Genomic DNA, 13192 nt, shown 5'->3' on the forward strand with positions numbered 1-13192 from the left:
TTGTTTGAAAAATCCTGACATTTCAGCCGAGCTAGGCCTAGATGACATTTCTGAATCTCAAACCCCCGGACTCCAAAGTACAAGTGCCGATCTGCTGCGGCAAATAATATCTTTACACCACTTGTACAATTTATACATGTTTTGGTATCGATTGTTTCAGTCAGGTTTGATGCATTTATCAATTAAGTAAAATTTTCAAATTTCAAAATTTCAAAACTTTAAAACTTTTATCAGGTATGATATCTTCTCATTCTTCTTTATATAACTCCTGCTGGTCACAATGACTTCTTGCTGAGGTTAATAACTTTATTCAAGTTAACCCTGGTGCTGGCTTTGCCCGTTTCATTGTTTTTTTCATTCAAGATTTTTTTAGAAAAGATTATCAGTCTATTCAGTGGGTGCGCTGTAACCTAACAACTTTTACGATTTATTAAAAGCCTGCGACAGACTAACCTTTCCCTTTTCTTTTCTACATTTTGGAAAACCAGGATGTGTTATCCTACCTGCCTTTGAACATTTTTACAAACATTTTAGACTATCTTCAATAAGCTCAAACACTTCGCCAAACATTTATAGCTGTATACAATAGTTCATCTGCTGATCGATAATTTGCTTTTTTACAGCAGAAATGTACTGGACTTCAAGAGTATAATGCAGCTGTTGAATTTTAAAACCAAACGGTTCAAATATCGTGTACGGCTGCTTTCTATGAATCATAACAAACTCCTCATTTTCGTTGCAGTGTATGCTCCAATCCTCCACCACATCTGTCCGAACTGCCGCTAGTCAGGATGAAGCACCGGAGCCAAAAAGGCCCCAGCAAACTTCCTGGGAAACTTCCACGCCGATCCAAGTCAGTGGGGGCCACCACAAGAAGCACAAACAAAGGAGCAAAGGCCACGTGAGGGTGCTGGACTCGCATGGCCATGCATCTGATATCTGAAGTTATACGTCAAGAGAATTCGTATCGAGTTCGTTCCAACACAAATTGTGGGAACATGCCGGTAATATGCAGGTTTTTTGTTGAGTTTAACAGAGGACGTACATGTACATGTAGCATACTCAGATGAGACAGACCACTGCACTTTTGATTGTACATTGTTTGTAAAGTGTTGCTTGGTTCTTGTTTCATCCGAGACATGTTTAGGTCGCAAAACGTCGGGCAACCTACCCCAGTCAATGCGGTTGTCCAAGATCTGCCAAAGCACAATGCATGTGTCTACAAGAATTGACTAACATTTCTTGCAAAGTTTGTGCGGAATTCAAATGTTCGCATGGTAATCAGGAATAGACTCTGGGAAGGTGGCGCCCCCAGCGGGATTCTGGATGGGTGGACCTTACGAACATTGCTGGTTATGTCCGACGACAGGGAACTTGTAAAGTGCGCACCAATTTGGTACGCTGTTGTTAAAAGTGCCAAGAGTAGTGCAGTGGATCGTAGAGACCATGGCCCAAATTCATAAAGGGCGTTTAGCTCAAAACAGCGTTTAACTACTGAATAAACAGGTTCAGGTCCTTCATGTAAATCTTCACAGAATATGAATAGGCCCTGAAACTGATTAGAGAGAAGTTACACAGGTCTAACCCTTAAACACCCTTTATGAATTTGGCCCCATGTGTTTGCATGGTGCATTTAGATGGAGTTGTTGTTGTTAGATTGTGAATGTTGGCAAAAGATTTCACCTTGCTTGAAATCATGCAGCTTTGGTTGAGGACAGACTACCTTGGTTAAAGGGAGAGAAATGTGCACAAAGATAAGATGATGTCGAAGTTGGTGAAGTCTTGTCATTGAGCTACACCAGAGACATCAGACTTCAACCATGAAACTAGTGAACCAGATCATTACTAACTTTCTCGTGCAACGTAGAAGGGAGTGTGTCATCAGTCCCGTAGGGCTATCAATGTACAACAATTGTAAGGGCTATAAACACTTATACCAGAAATATTAAAAGCTCGCCTTTTATATTTTTGCCATCACCCATAGACAAAACCTGGAGTATATCTTTACATGTACCCTTGGTTGCTTTCAAGACCCTCAAACCAATGTGGTAACTGTATTTTATAGTGGTCTGTAGTAAAAAAGTGTCATTTCCCCCGGGGAGCTGTAGTTACATGTAGAAGCAGACTTGCACTGTGCATCCACAAGACATAGCAGGAGAGACAAACTGGCTTCAAGAATCTTTTTGTCTTATCCCACGTGGAAGAGGTTTATCATGAACTTGACCTGTCAAGCTGTAAATGTGTGAAAATAATCTGATATCCTAAGACCTGATGTGGTACACACAAGACTGGTGTCAATTCCAACTACAAATGTAGGTGTTTTGTCAATTAGGTAATGTATGCTTAGATTTATTCATGTGGTTTGTTTATACTGCCTAGGACAGGGGGGGGGGTCAATTAGAAACCTTAGTCCTAGGGATCGTTGTCACACTTGTGACATAAGAATATGTTTATAAACAAGAGTCATTTTTATAGGACGGTGTCATTCTGCATGTTCTTTTGTGATTATTTTGTGTACAGAAACAGTATTTCATTACAGCTAGCTAATTTATTTCTGAAAATTTCTTTAGTGTACGATAGAGTGCAAATGGAGAAAATGTAAAAAGCTTGAGAGCACTGTAGATCTGGATAAGGAAACCCCAGCAGACATCGAGTATATCTTTTGTACATTAGTTAACTTAGAAATTACGTCACAAGACTCAGTCACTAGACTCGGTCACTAGACTCAGTCACTAGACTCAGTCACTAGACTTCTTCTTGACAACTATGCAGAATGATTATATCTAAGTCGGCGCAAAGACATTACTCTTCCATAACTTTTTCTCTACTAACTTCAGTTATCATGCAAATTTTACACCTTTTGTTAATTTTATACGACTGTAGTGTAGTTGTATCTGAACTGAAGGTCGTTTGGCTGACCTCTGCGCTGCGGTGCTGCCCCCTATAAGATTTATTGCATTGGGAGTTATGATTTTGGGGTTTCAAGTCATTTTGTGGAGACCATCATCATACAATGTAGTGTTTACTGGTTGCTTGGCACTTCCAAGCTGGTATGATAAATCCAGATAACTGATTTTTGGTCATATTTCATGACCAAAATGAGTGACAAATTACATTTTATTTAATTTTTGAAAGAAATCACGTCTAGGACTTGAGTTTCTCTTTCACCGGCTGGACTAATTTGGAAGTGAGTTTTATATGTTTCTAAAGCAAAATTTTTAATGAAATTGCCTGCTCGTGCTTGAAGAAGTTCTGAATGAATTGGTCCTCAGAGGATTAACTAATAGTTTCTTATCCTAAATTATGAAGTATTTATGGTTTTGAAAGTTATTGATGTATAGGTGAAATTGTGACTTGTTAACTTTGGTTGTGTACAGTTGAAAATGGAAGTTGACTTTTGTAAATGAAATTCTTCTCACTTCTATGTAAAAAAGGATATTCATGTTTTTCTGTATAAAACTTAAAATAAATGTGATTTGGGTTATAATGTACCTGAATGAAATTTAACTTGTACATGTATAGAAAATTAAAATTTCATAGTGAAATTTTTTTTCGGTGTCAAGTACAATAAGTCGTAATGATGACTTGCATAAAATAAATTAGATGGATGAATTTTGTGAAGTCACAGTGTTAAAGTATTGGATGTTATGTGTCATTTTTGAAACTACCTGGGTTATTTTGAACTAAAAAGTGTCCACAAATTTTGTCAGAATGTCAAAATGCCTTATTGTAAGAATTAATGTTTAAATATTCATATTCATTTTCTTTCAGTCATATATGTTAACTGGATGCAATTTGATCTCCACGAGTCTAATTTGGGTGACTAGGGATGAGAATTTGATTCAAACTATTTTTTTATTTTTTTTCTAAAAAGCATCGACTTTTTGAATTATGTGTATAAGTTTTTTTGTAAATTTTTTTCCAAGATGTCATCAGAAAATTTTAAATTTCAAATTTCAGAAAATTTGGTCTGATGACTATGGAGATATGTTTAAATAAGTAAAACTCAAATTCATTCAGTTTAATTTAAATGGGGATTGTTCAGCTTGGACTCTTAAAGAGTATCACTTTTGAAATGTAATGAAACCCAAATTCCCTTTAACTTGTTTCAGCTAATTGGCAGTGTTTGCTTGGGGTCATTAAAGTTTTTGCTACAATGTGCTTGTTTATGCCTTCTGCTTTGCCTGAGCAACATCTAGACTAAGAGCTGTGGTATACGGCGTTGTGTGTCTAGGCTCATGCTTGCATTGATCTGATGGCCATCTCATTTTTGTGTGTGAAGTAGATGCCAAGTTCGCTTTAGTAGCATCAAAGGAATGTAGAGATACTCTGTCCACACTGTTGAGGTGCCAGATTCACAGAGGCCTATTACACGTGTGAGAGGCTTTTTGTACAGGCATCTCTCAACCAGGTAAATAGTGACAACACAGTAGGTCAGTTAGAAGATGTAGTGCTGAATGCTTGTGTGATTCAGGGGCTTCAATTCAGAGGTAAAAAGATCTTGTGTCATCCAACTCACGTGCATTTGAAGACATTGGTCTCTTAGCAAGGCTTGGTTGTTCAAAGTGTCCGGTTTGAAATCTGAAACTAATAAGGAAGTGGTTCAATTATGATTCTGGAACTATCATTGCCCCTACAGTGTAGAAAATAGTTGGCAGTACATGAGTTCACTTAAACCTTTAAGAATTGTAGTACCAAGCAGTTTTTCCAGCAAAGTAAAGAATCATAGTCACAGGTAACTACTAAACTGTCTGAATACAATAGTCAAAGTGAGAGAAATATCCTTTTGGGTGGTCTGTGTCCACTTTTTGACCAATCAGCAATACCATAAGCCATAGTTGATGTCGTACCTGTCCGGGATGGCCATTCAAAGCCAAAACAACCCTGGATGTAATCACAAGGAGTAAGAGAACATGTGGTATGCAACCATGTTGTTGTGACTCTCAGTGGCTTCCTTGGCTAGTAGGATGTCAAATAGGATTGGCATACTGGTACTCTCCTTATCCCGTTTTATTGCCTTCGTGCCTTTAAATACTTTACTCATTCAGAGTCTCCTGAATTGCCGCAGCCCTTCAAATGCTACACACAGCCTTGCAATATTTTATAAGTTCTGAGTAGTATGAATGCAAAATTATTATGTACTTGTATAATTATTATTGTCATAATTATTATAATATTAATTATTATTTCATTGGACAGCAATAAAACTTGTTATACAAGTAAAAGATGTGTTTACTTATCTGTTGTCTGGCTAAATGCCTTTCACCAATGTCCATTTGACTCTGCAGAGTCCAAAGAATGCTTTCGTTTCTTGTTTACAAGCTTCTTCAACCTCTGCCAGCTGGTTAACCGATTAACTTAAAAATACCTTAGTTCTCCAATAAAGGCATTGGTGATTACAGAAGAGACGAAGGAACAACCAATCTCTGCCAGCTGGTTATCTCATCTTGTTGGCTGATGGAAGCACAACCTAAAAATACCATGATTCTCCCAATTTTAAGCTCTCATTTGGCCTATGAGACACCAAGATGGACGATGTAACAATCAACCTCAACCAGCTGGTTATCTGATCAGCTGGTTATCAAAAGGCATTGGAACCTGCAGGAGAGACGATTGAACAACCAACCTCCACACATGGCAGTTGAGTTATCGAGGTCCCGTTCGGTCTGGTTGTGACTTTTTCATGACTCATTAATCTCACAGCTTTGGTGAGATGGTGGAGCTGTCTAGCCTGATGATGCCTTGTTGTGACTGTCTCATATCTCTAACCGTGATAAGACAGTGGAGGTAGCCAGTTCCATTCGGTATTCTGGTTGTGACCATATCTGGGTATACGACACTTCAGAACTTCAGTCCCCGTCATTTCCAAGACCGAAGATCAAAGTGTCTTAATATCCTGATTGTGACAACATCCAGCCAGGTTCCATTCTATCTGGTTGTGATTGGCACATCGATCTCATCATGTCAGCAAGACGGTCGAGTTGCCCAGCCCAATTTGATCCATTTGTGGCAGTCTCGTCTCTCAAAGGTTACATGTAGGCGACGGTGGAGCTGCCTCGCCCAATTCGTCATGTTACGAATGTTTTATCTCTCTTCCCATGCTTGTAAAACAGTGGAGATGCCACTGCTATTTCGGTTTGGTTGTGACTGTCTTATCACTGTCACTGGGTAGGCAAAACGCAATCATGTTGACAAGACGGTTGGATAGCCAGGTACTCTTCGGTCTGGTTGTGGCAGTCTCCTCTATGTCGCCGTATCGGCCTATCAATTTCCCCTGGCCGATTCGGTCTGGTTGTGACAAGTCTATCTCTCTCCCTTTGTTGGCATGGCGGAGGCGCAGAGAGGCCAGAATCTGTATGGTTGTGGCTGTCTCATCTCCCTCACCGAGTCGGCCAAACAAATGAGCAACCATGCCCGATTCTTCTGGCCGATTCGGTCTGGTTGTGACATGTCCATCTCTCTCACAGTGTTGGCATGACCGAGGCGCAGCCAGGCCAGAATCTGTATGGTTGTGGCTGTCTCATCTCCCTCACCGTGTCGGCCATGCCCGATTCTCCTGGACAATACGGTCTGGTTGTGACTTGTCCATCTCGCTCATCGTGTTGGAATGACCGAGGCACAGCCAGGCCAGAATCTGTATGTCCTCACTGGGCCCCTCTTGTCCAAATCATTAGCTAGAACTAAAATGTTTTCAAGATTGGTTGTTTCCCCAACACATCATTGCCTGCAGTACGCACACTTTTCTGTATTTCAGATGGATTGTTCCCTCTGTACACCATTGCCCAGAGCAAGCACTGATCTGTCTTCAAGGTAGATTGTTCCCTGGTTCACCACCACCAGGAACTCATACTAATAATGTCTTCAAGACGGATCGTTTCCACCAAAACATCATTGTCTATCATGCCAAATGTATTAGCTAGAACTTATCTGATCTTTCACCGCTTTGGCAGCCAGGTCCCGTTCCCGCTCTGGACCAGTCTTTTAGGACAGTTATACCTGGTTCTGGTCAATTGAAATGCAAGTATTTCATCGCCAGATTCCCTACAGTGACAGTTGAGACAGTAGACCAGCCTGGTGCGCCTTGTCCTCAATGATGTGCCATTGCTCTGGTCTGCAGGATGTGTCGGGTTCTACATGGTTCATCATGTCTCTTCTTGTTGTGCCCTCTCCCTTCATAGTGCACCATGTTGCTACAGGGTGTACCAAGTCTTTGCCAGATGTGCCATGCCCCTTTAGTAGGCGCGCGTTCTCTGTCTGATCTCCCAACAAAGTGACCATGTTTCTACAGGGTGGACCATGTCTCTACTGAATGTATCATTTTTTCCTCAGGGTGTGCCGTGTTTCTAATAATGTGCTATTGCAGGGTGTGCCATATGCTACAGGGTGTACCATGTTTATACTGGATGTGCTCTGTCTCTGTCTGCAGGGTGTGAAATGTAGGTACAGAGTATACCATGTCTCTGTTCGATGTACCATCTTTACTGGGTGTGATATGTCTCTACTGGACGTGTCATGTCTGTACAGGGTGGCACTAGGTCTTGTTCGGATGTACTTTCTCTTGACATGGTGCACCATGTTTCTACAGGGTGTACCATGTCTCTGCTGGATGTGCCATGTCTCTACAATTGTGTTCTTTCTCCTCTCGATGTGCCATCTCCCGACACAGTGGACCATGTTTCTACAGGGTGGGCATCTACAGGGTGTAACATGTCTCCTCCAGATGTGCCTTCTCTTCACACAGTTTGTTAGTCCTGGTCTGACAACAATGCAGCAGATGGGGACTATGATCCTGCTACTCCAGAGCATGTGTCTGTCACTTGGCCCCTGGGAGGCATCTCGAGAACTAACACTGGCCAACTGAACAAAGTAAACAGACACGACTATTCAGTTTATATTCTTTTGTTTTATTCACATTTCTCTAGTAAATATTACTAGCTGTCTTGGGTGTGACTTGTGTATTTTTAGGATAGACTATATACAATCTAGGTCCCTCTGGCACCCCTACGCGAACCACATTCATTTCATTCGAAGTGTATATATCTTCTTCAAAATGCCCATATATATTATTAGAGCTCATCTGCCCTCACCTCAATATATCTTTTTGGAGGAACACAATCTTTCTTACATTCCCCCCCTTCTAAAATTGGGCACAAAGTTGTTGATTAGTTTGATTGGTTATTTCCTCTTTTGTTGTCTACACGCAAGTGAAACGAATGTCTCCAAGTAAGAAGGTTACCATCTTTGGTCCGTTACCATTGAAACTAGCACCAGTCATCAGTTCAGTGGTGCCAGGCGCACATTAGGTTGTCAGGTTATCAACAGAGGCAGCAGTATTTTCTTTCAATCAGATGCTAGGGTCGCTAAACATTTCAAGTTGTCCAGACAGGGCACTTGCTGCCTCATCGTTGGACCTTGCATGCAGTCTCTTGCTTGTAAACAAGTGCTGCCATCTGCTGAAAACCTGATAAACTAAATGTCCACAATTCTGGCTGGATGGACTGGTTTAACCAACGCCACTGTCGTCAGTCATACACGCAGTTATTATGACCCTGTTTTGTAACGCTTTTGACCAGAATGTACTAGAATCAACTGTGTATGACCGTCACCAGTGACCAAGGCCTTGGATTTACCAAGTATTATACAGCACCTTATTTTATAGGCCATGCTATGGCTCATTGAAAATTTCTTCATTGAATTAAACTTCTAAATGATAGCACATAATCTTGATATTATCATGAAGTCTACATTACAATTATTTTGTGTAGAACTATAAGTTTTTTCTTCTTCAGAAATGACTACATATTTGTGTATATTGCCAAGCAAATTGGACTCTTTAGTGAACAATAAAATTTTGCTGTTTTTTTTTTTACAAAATTATGAATAGCCTTAACAATTTTGGCTTCCTATCTTTATCACATAATGCTGTCTATATAAAATCGTCAAAATATACATTACATTTTAATAGCAAAATATAGCAATAATCTAAGAATTAGCTTACATGTATGTGTGCTTAGATTTAGGCCTCTGTGTTTTTATTCTATAAATTTGACCTATGTACATGTATTATAACATTATTTGGCACACACTGTACATCGTAAAAATGAAGCAGAGAATATGCCAACAAAAAAATGGATACTTTAGTAGAAGTAATTTGGAAGCTCATAAAATTAATACAATTAAAGCAGAACATTACATAAAACTGACAAATTAGGACACCTATCAATGCCATGATGATTGCATACTTGCAAATTGTTACTGCTTGGCTGGCCTGATTGCCAGTCGATAAAATAGGTTTGTGAATGTTGAAGTTATATATTTAATTGGTCCAGGCCACAAACATTTTGACCTCTTTTTTTCGTTATGCAACAAGAGCCAGCACAGACCACTATTGTCTGTTTTAACTTCACGACGTAGTCGCTGCAGACCACATCCTGGTCTTTCCGTGGCGATAGTCTCCCTGACCAGACAATCGGCTGACCTCTTTGTACTCCATCAGAGCATTCAGACTCAGGGGCTCCCAAGTACTTGTGTATTTCCGTAGGTATTCCTCTTGGGTGAGGGGCGGGGCTGACATGGACTGGGGGTATCCTAAAATAAAGTCATGGAAAGATTACACACATTGCCAGCAAATAAGAACACCAAAGCATGATGTTGTTTCCCAGAAAGATAGCATTGTGGTTACCTGGATATAGGGACATTTGTGTCATCAACTCCCACTAGATGGCAGCAATCAAACAAATTCACAGCCGACTTGGGAAATGCAAAGGTCACACAAATCAATTCCTTGATAACATTTCTCAATAGACTTTCACTACGCCGGCACCTCATCCGTAGCAGCCAAAATGTCCCCCTTGATACCTACCTCTGTAATGGTCCATAGGTGAACTTTCCTTGTCTCTGGCCGTCTCAGATTTTGGCTTGGCGCCATCGAATGCTGTCGGGATACCCTTTGACGACTCCATCTCTTTGACGCGCTTCGAAAACTGGCCCTTACAGTGCAGGTCTCGTTCCGTAACGAAGTGAATCTTCTTTTGTTTTGGCTTCGGTTTCTTCTTGACTAACATAAAGTCCCACTCCTCTAAATCACCCTCTTCTTGCTCATCGTCAAGCTCTTTGGTCTCCCGAGGAACTGTTTCCATGGCAACCATGACATTGTTAGCGGGTGCTGGTACATTACGATGGTTCTCTTCAAGGTCAGAATGCGATGAGGCTGATGGAATTCTCGTTTCATTTAGCGCAGAGAGCCGCGGCCGAATCCATTTCTTGTAGCTGCGTTCTGTCGATGTGTCCTAAAAATAGAATGGTGACCCATCAGTCTCCACGCATGGGCGAAATTGGATGTTCTAGGATGGAGGGTATTCTGATAGGCACTCAGGATGATAAATGACTGCACTTTTAGAGAATGGTGATGGGTATATTAGAATGCAGAGGCGTGGATATTAAGGTGATGGATTGGGATAGACCACATCAGGCAGTTGTAATATCTCTAAGGCAACAGCCAAACAAACAGGATCGAAAAGGATAATTGATGCCTTATGCATGTGCCTTGATCCTAGGCATGAAGAGGACTTAATAAGTATGTGGAGCTGATGGAAGAATATTGCTTACATCATCAGGCGCCCAAGATGGAAGATATCTATCTATGCTCTCATCGCCTTCCATGTTGTTGAAATCAGGCATCGGGTTATTATGGCTCAAGATTTTGGCGCGATCTTCGTTGTTCACGGATGATCGGAACATGAGCTCGACCTTATGGCGTGTGTCTTGTGTTCGCCTGATGACAGATTGGTCCATCAGGACGGCGATGTCTGGCACCTGGAAAGAGACGATCAAGGTTAGACTAGATGCTCTCAGAACAACCCTCTCTACTGGGAATCTCATACATCACTGGCATCCTCGGGATTTCCACTAGTCCTTTCTTGAGGCAAATCAGTAAAAATGCTTAAAGAATGACACTGCTCACTGACGACCCCTTTTTAAAAGCTGGTGCATCCTTTCAGATCTTTGAATCCATCAGCACTGAATCTCTGCTCATTATTTCACAAAACAACCTCAAAAGTCCCAATATTTGTACCTGTGAAAACCCCCACAAACATGATTTTTCTTTTTATGTGCTGATTTAATAGCAGTTTGCTGCAACAAAATTGCACGTTTGCAGGGCACTATAATTGACAAGATTTTCTTTCTTCTACTCATGAAAGACAATCCATGCCTCATCCGAACTGGCTTGAGCAGTTGCCATGGTAACAATTCGATCCACAAGGGCATGAGTTAACTGCCTTATTATGACCATTGAAAGTTGGATGTCCCGGGGTTGGGATATTGAGTTTGTTACGCCCTGTTCAATCTTTGATGGTGATTTCACAGAAATGACAAGCAAAACACAAGATGTCCCTGGCCAAGCGTGTGAGGGCCAACAAAAAGTGACATTAAACCTGTTAAGGGACTAAATGCGTTGCAAAACCAAATGTGGGATTAAAAAGAATAGTACCACAACCCTATTCGTTATCATGTAACGGATGAAATAAGTATGACTTCATGATAGGAATCAAGTAGTTAAAGTACCCAATACCATAGTTATGGGAAGGGTTCTGAGGACTCAGTGAAGTGGGGGTCTATAATTCAAAAAACATTTAAGAAAGTAACACTGCATAGATTGTATTTACTTAACAAGGGAAGCTTCTATATTTACATTAGCATAGAAATGATTGAGAGGGCCTATCATATTTTATACATTCTTGAACAGATCTACGTTTTTCATGTGTGCGAAAAGTAAAACTGAACCTATTTAAAGTTGAAAATAAGGCAGGTTTCTTTCAAATAAGGTTGGCACAGTGAAACTTTGTCAACAACGCATCCTCATTAACGCAACCATCCAACCTTGGTCCCATACTGGTTGTATCACCAGAGTTCCACAGTATAATCCTATAAAGTCATCACACGCTGACTGGTGGCAGCACTGTTGCAAAATAGTGCCAACTAATGGAAGAAAATTAACATAATTATGCCTTGTAAGCACTGGATTGATTAATCGTAATGAGGTGTCCCGAAGATTGATGGGAAAATAGGAAACTTATTACACATTTTCACCTTGACAAAGGTTGCATCGGGCGTGATTAACCACGTCATCGCTAAGGGCAACTAAAATTTGTTTGGCGACTTTATATTACAAAGCAACAAGCTTTTCAATGGGGAACAATTTCTTAACATTATTCTGGTATCAAAAAGGATTTGACTATTATTGTAAACCTATCAAATATGTTTCTCCCCACATTCCTGTGAGTAAGAAAATAGCGAAGCCAAAGATGCATAATTGTTAACCTAAATAAAGAAATTCAAAGCATAATTAAAGGAATCATGTAAAACAGTGAGTTTCAACTGCTGCATTCACATCAGATTATAACAATACTGTATAAAATTCAGCCTTATTCTCCAGTAGAAGTCTATAGACAAGCAGTCTCACCAATACGTCTCCTTTCTTCGGTGTTTGGTGAGGCAACCAATACCTCAAATTTGGTATCAATTCCTTAAAGCTAATCTGATGACAGCAGTTGAAATCATCGCATGCAGGAAGGGTTTGAAGGAAAAGGTGGAATAGCAAGGCAGGATCGCAAATGCATCTGTTTAGTCCACTTACATCCTCCTCAGCATAAAAGTTACGCTTGACTGGGACTTGGTGTCTGCCAAGGGACTGGCGCACAAAAGCACCATATGCTGCCTGCAAATTAAAGTATGTACAACACTCACACAACAGTTTGGGACAAACACACATAACACAACAAAGGCACACATTCAAATGAAAGCAAAACATTACAGAAGTCAAAACTTCATGTCATAATTTGTCTGCCCAGGGAAAATCCAGCTGAAATCATAGCTGCAGTCGTATGACCCAAAATTTTAATAACCCTTACCATGGTATATGGCATAGATTGAAACCTTAACCAATATTGACCCATACTCATTTTGTAACCTTATCGGCCAATCTCCAGCAGAAGATATGAGAGTACATTATTGAAACACCAATGCACATACATTTAGGACAGATGAACAGACAGAGAAGAAATTAGCAAACAAAAACAGTTTGTGATAATTTACCTTTAAATCTTGCGATATGTTTGTATCTTCTTTCAAGAGACGCAGTTTTGAGTCCTCTCGTAACGTGTCCCACAATACATCAGCACCAGCACGTCCT

At 40.4% G+C, this 13192-nt stretch overlaps 2 protein-coding genes across 14 annotated transcripts in view; one reads left to right on the plus strand and one right to left on the minus strand.

Moving 5' to 3' along the window:
* Window positions 1–5198, plus strand: part of LOC135490603 (IQ motif and SEC7 domain-containing protein 1-like) — a 61264-nt gene extending 56066 nt beyond the window's left edge. For all 12 annotated transcript variants that reach the window (XM_064775833.1, XM_064775832.1, XM_064775834.1 and 9 more), the window contains one exon: window positions 743–5198. In XM_064775833.1, coding sequence (XP_064631903.1) covers window positions 743–905 — 163 coding nt within the window. In that variant the 3' untranslated portion in view covers window positions 906–5198. The remainder of the gene's footprint in view (window positions 1–742) is intronic.
* Window positions 5199–7883: 2685 nt separating this feature from the next.
* Window positions 7884–13192, minus strand: part of LOC135490801 (uncharacterized) — a 29040-nt gene continuing 23731 nt past the window's right edge. Inside the window, exons 6-10 of one of the 2 annotated variants that reach the window (XM_064776310.1) lie at window positions 13096–13190; window positions 12638–12718; window positions 10609–10815; window positions 9863–10289; window positions 7884–9588 (exon numbers count right to left, since the gene is read on the minus strand). In XM_064776310.1, coding sequence (XP_064632380.1) covers window positions 9404–9588; window positions 9863–10289; window positions 10609–10815; window positions 12638–12718; window positions 13096–13190 — 995 coding nt within the window. In that variant the 3' untranslated portion in view covers window positions 7884–9403. The remainder of the gene's footprint in view (window positions 9589–9862; window positions 10290–10608; window positions 10816–12637; window positions 12719–13095; window positions 13191–13192) is intronic. The other variant, XM_064776311.1, reaches the window with a different exon arrangement.

The sequence above is a fragment of the Lineus longissimus genome, chromosome 7 (assembly GCF_910592395.1).
Source record: "Lineus longissimus chromosome 7, tnLinLong1.2, whole genome shotgun sequence".
Taxonomy (NCBI): Eukaryota; Metazoa; Nemertea; class Pilidiophora; order Heteronemertea; family Lineidae; genus Lineus; species Lineus longissimus.